Below are 2829 nucleotides of genomic sequence, written 5' to 3' on the forward strand. Positions count from 1 at the left end.
TTGTGACCATCTCTGAACGGAACATAACTTTCAATGTTCCGTATCTTTGTGACCCTCTCTGAGCGGAACATAACTTTCAATGTTCCGTATCTTTGTGACCATCTCTGAGCGGAACATAACTTTCAATGTTCCGTATCTTTGTGACCATCTCTGAACGGAACATAACTTTCAATGTTTCATATCTTTGTGACCCTCTCTGAATGCCTATGTAGCTTAGAACACGCATGTATAAAGTGATCGGTTCATTTTATTTCCCAATAGCTCGGTGGTGGAGACCACGGATGTCCAGCTGAACATGCGTGTTGGTATTCACACTGGTCGAGTTCTTTGTGGAGTATTGGGCTTGAGAAAATGGCAGTATGATGTGTGGAGTAATGACGTAACGTTGGCTAATAACATGGAGGCAGGAGGTGAACCAGGGTATGTTCAAGTATTTAATGATAAAAACAAAGTTTATGATAAATACGTAATTCATGTTCTATTTGTAAACCTAAGCTCCGATTAAGTGAGTGTCATCGTGGCTAAAGATCAATAAGCCGACATGTTTTCATTATTATTGTAAGCTATAATCATGAGTAAATTAAACTATTAAGCAGAATTTAAATTAAAAATAAGACATTCTCCATGTGATGTCATAGCCGTTAGTGAAGAAGAAACAGTGACGTTCTTCATTTGATGTCGTAACCGTTAGTGAGGAAGAAACAAGTACATTTTCCATGTGATGTCGTAACCTTTGGTGACGAAGGAACAACTACATTCTCCATGTGATGTCGTAACCGTTAGTGAGGAAGGAACAACTACATTCTCCATGTGATGTAGCCGTTAGTGAGGAAGAAACAACTACATTCTCCGTGGGAAGTCGTAACCGTTAGTGAGGAAGGAACAACTACGTTCTCCATGTGAAGTCGTAAACCGTTAGTGAGGAAGGAACAACTACATTCTCCATGTGATGTCGTAACCGTTAGTGAGGAAGGAACAACTACATTCTCCGTGGGAAGTCGTAACCGTTAGTGAGGAAGGAACAACTACATTCTCCGTGTGATGTAGCCGTTAGTGAGGAAGGAACAACTACATTCTCCATGTGATGTTGTAACCCTTAGTGAAAAGAAACAATGACATTTTTCAATTTACTTAAAAAATTTCCTACGTCAGCTCATTACACTTCAATGTAGTACATTAATAATGAGAGGAAAAAATCCTCATATACGAATAGAAGCCCTCATTGGTTCAGCGATGCGGATCAAAGTTCATAACGCTAAAATTTAAGGTTAGATACATGTAGTGGTCATAACGAAGGTAGCCCATTGTGCAGCTTTGTGCTTAAGCAAAAAAAAGACATAATAGTTGTTGTTTTAGAGCATAGCTTCACAATAAGCCTTTTGCGCTCTGTCTATTGCGTGGAATCGAACCCCGGAGCTTAGCCTGGTAAGTCCAACTTACCGCTGACACACTAGGAGACAAAAACAATAAAAGCATGCGCTTTCGAGTCCACATGACAAATAACTTTTCTCAGTTTTTACGTGTGAGGCTAAACATTTGAACTCGAGAGATTTTGTTTCAAGTGTCTTATGTCGAATGTCAATAAATTTGTAAACAGATAATTATACATATATTAAACAAACAATTATGTATATATATATATATATATATAATCTATATAACAACCAGTGTGTGTCACGTTACATCACGCACGATTTCTTGAAATAGGAGTCATAGTGATGGAGGTACAAAGGGGGTCGTGGAGCCTTATAAGTGTAGTGAGTGTTGGTATAATAAGCCTAAATTAAATACGTAGTGTGGGATCACCTAGCCTAGAGCCAAGTGCATAAAATTTATCATGAAAGTAAAAAATATCGTTTCAATTTTAAACTTAAATAGTTTCTGAATTAAACTATTTTTTTGTTATATCACCAACGTTTTTAATAAAAACAAAAAACTTCTTTAATCAAGAGACTCTAAATTAAGAAATCAACAAATATTTTTCCAATTTTTTTGTCTATACATTTTATTTTACACTTTCAGAACATAACAACAATATTATGTTATACTTTTGTTGTTAAGTAACATAACATAAAAGCCATTGTTGGAACGTAGTGTTACCAAAACGCACTGGCTTTTTCTATATATTAGAAGTTGTTAATCTAACTGATTTTTACCAATAAATATTCTATGAATACGCCACGAATTTATTTCATCAATGATCTTAATTCTAATTGGTTCACAAAGGAACTTACCGACGTTTCACTGCCTCGACTTCACTTTTCTGCCTCTTTGTTGGTCAAGCTTGATTTCGCAAAATGTATTTATTTCAGTTATCTATGAAATGTGAGGTTAGGGTGGGGGTGGGGTGGTAGTACTTGTCCCGTCATTTTTTAAGGGCTATACGCTAGTATACACAGCGCGGTCACAAGTAAATAGACACCACCTTTTCAGAAAAAAATGAAATTTTTCAGAACTCCACGAAGCGAAAGGAAGATCTACTAGATATTAATTAAATTATAAATATATCAATTCATGTGAATATGACAATTGATCCTTTGGGGCATCGTGAGAATCATCTCGTTAATTTTAGACTGTCGGATTTTCGCCCACTCTTGCTTCAAAACTTGGAGTAGATCGCTCTTCGAAATTGGTTTTTTTGGTTGTTTCTTGACTTGCCGGTCGAGTATGGCCCAGAAGTTTTCGATGGGGTTCATGTCAGGAGATTGCCTCGGCCAGGGCAACTTCTGCATACCATTTTTTTCCGCCACTTTTGGGTGTTTCTAGCAGTGTGACACGGTGCTCCATCTTCCTGGACACGTTGTGTTCTTGTCCACGAAACCCGAGGAA

The 2829-nt window shown here is 37.2% G+C and overlaps 1 protein-coding gene across 1 annotated transcript in view; it reads left to right on the forward strand.

The window, feature by feature from the left end:
- The window catches only part of LOC106459518 (Ca(2+)/calmodulin-responsive adenylate cyclase-like), a 262313-nt gene that overhangs the window by 221990 nt on the left and 37494 nt on the right, over positions 1 to 2829 (forward strand). The window contains exon 7 of the mRNA XM_022386021.1: positions 262 to 420. Within this exon, the coding sequence (XP_022241729.1) occupies positions 262 to 420 (159 nt within the window). The remainder of the gene's footprint in view (positions 1 to 261; positions 421 to 2829) is intronic.

The sequence above is a fragment of the Limulus polyphemus genome, unplaced genomic scaffold (genome assembly GCF_000517525.1).
Source record: "Limulus polyphemus unplaced genomic scaffold, Limulus_polyphemus-2.1.2 Scaffold621, whole genome shotgun sequence".
NCBI classification, from domain to species: Eukaryota; Metazoa; Arthropoda; class Merostomata; order Xiphosura; family Limulidae; genus Limulus; species Limulus polyphemus.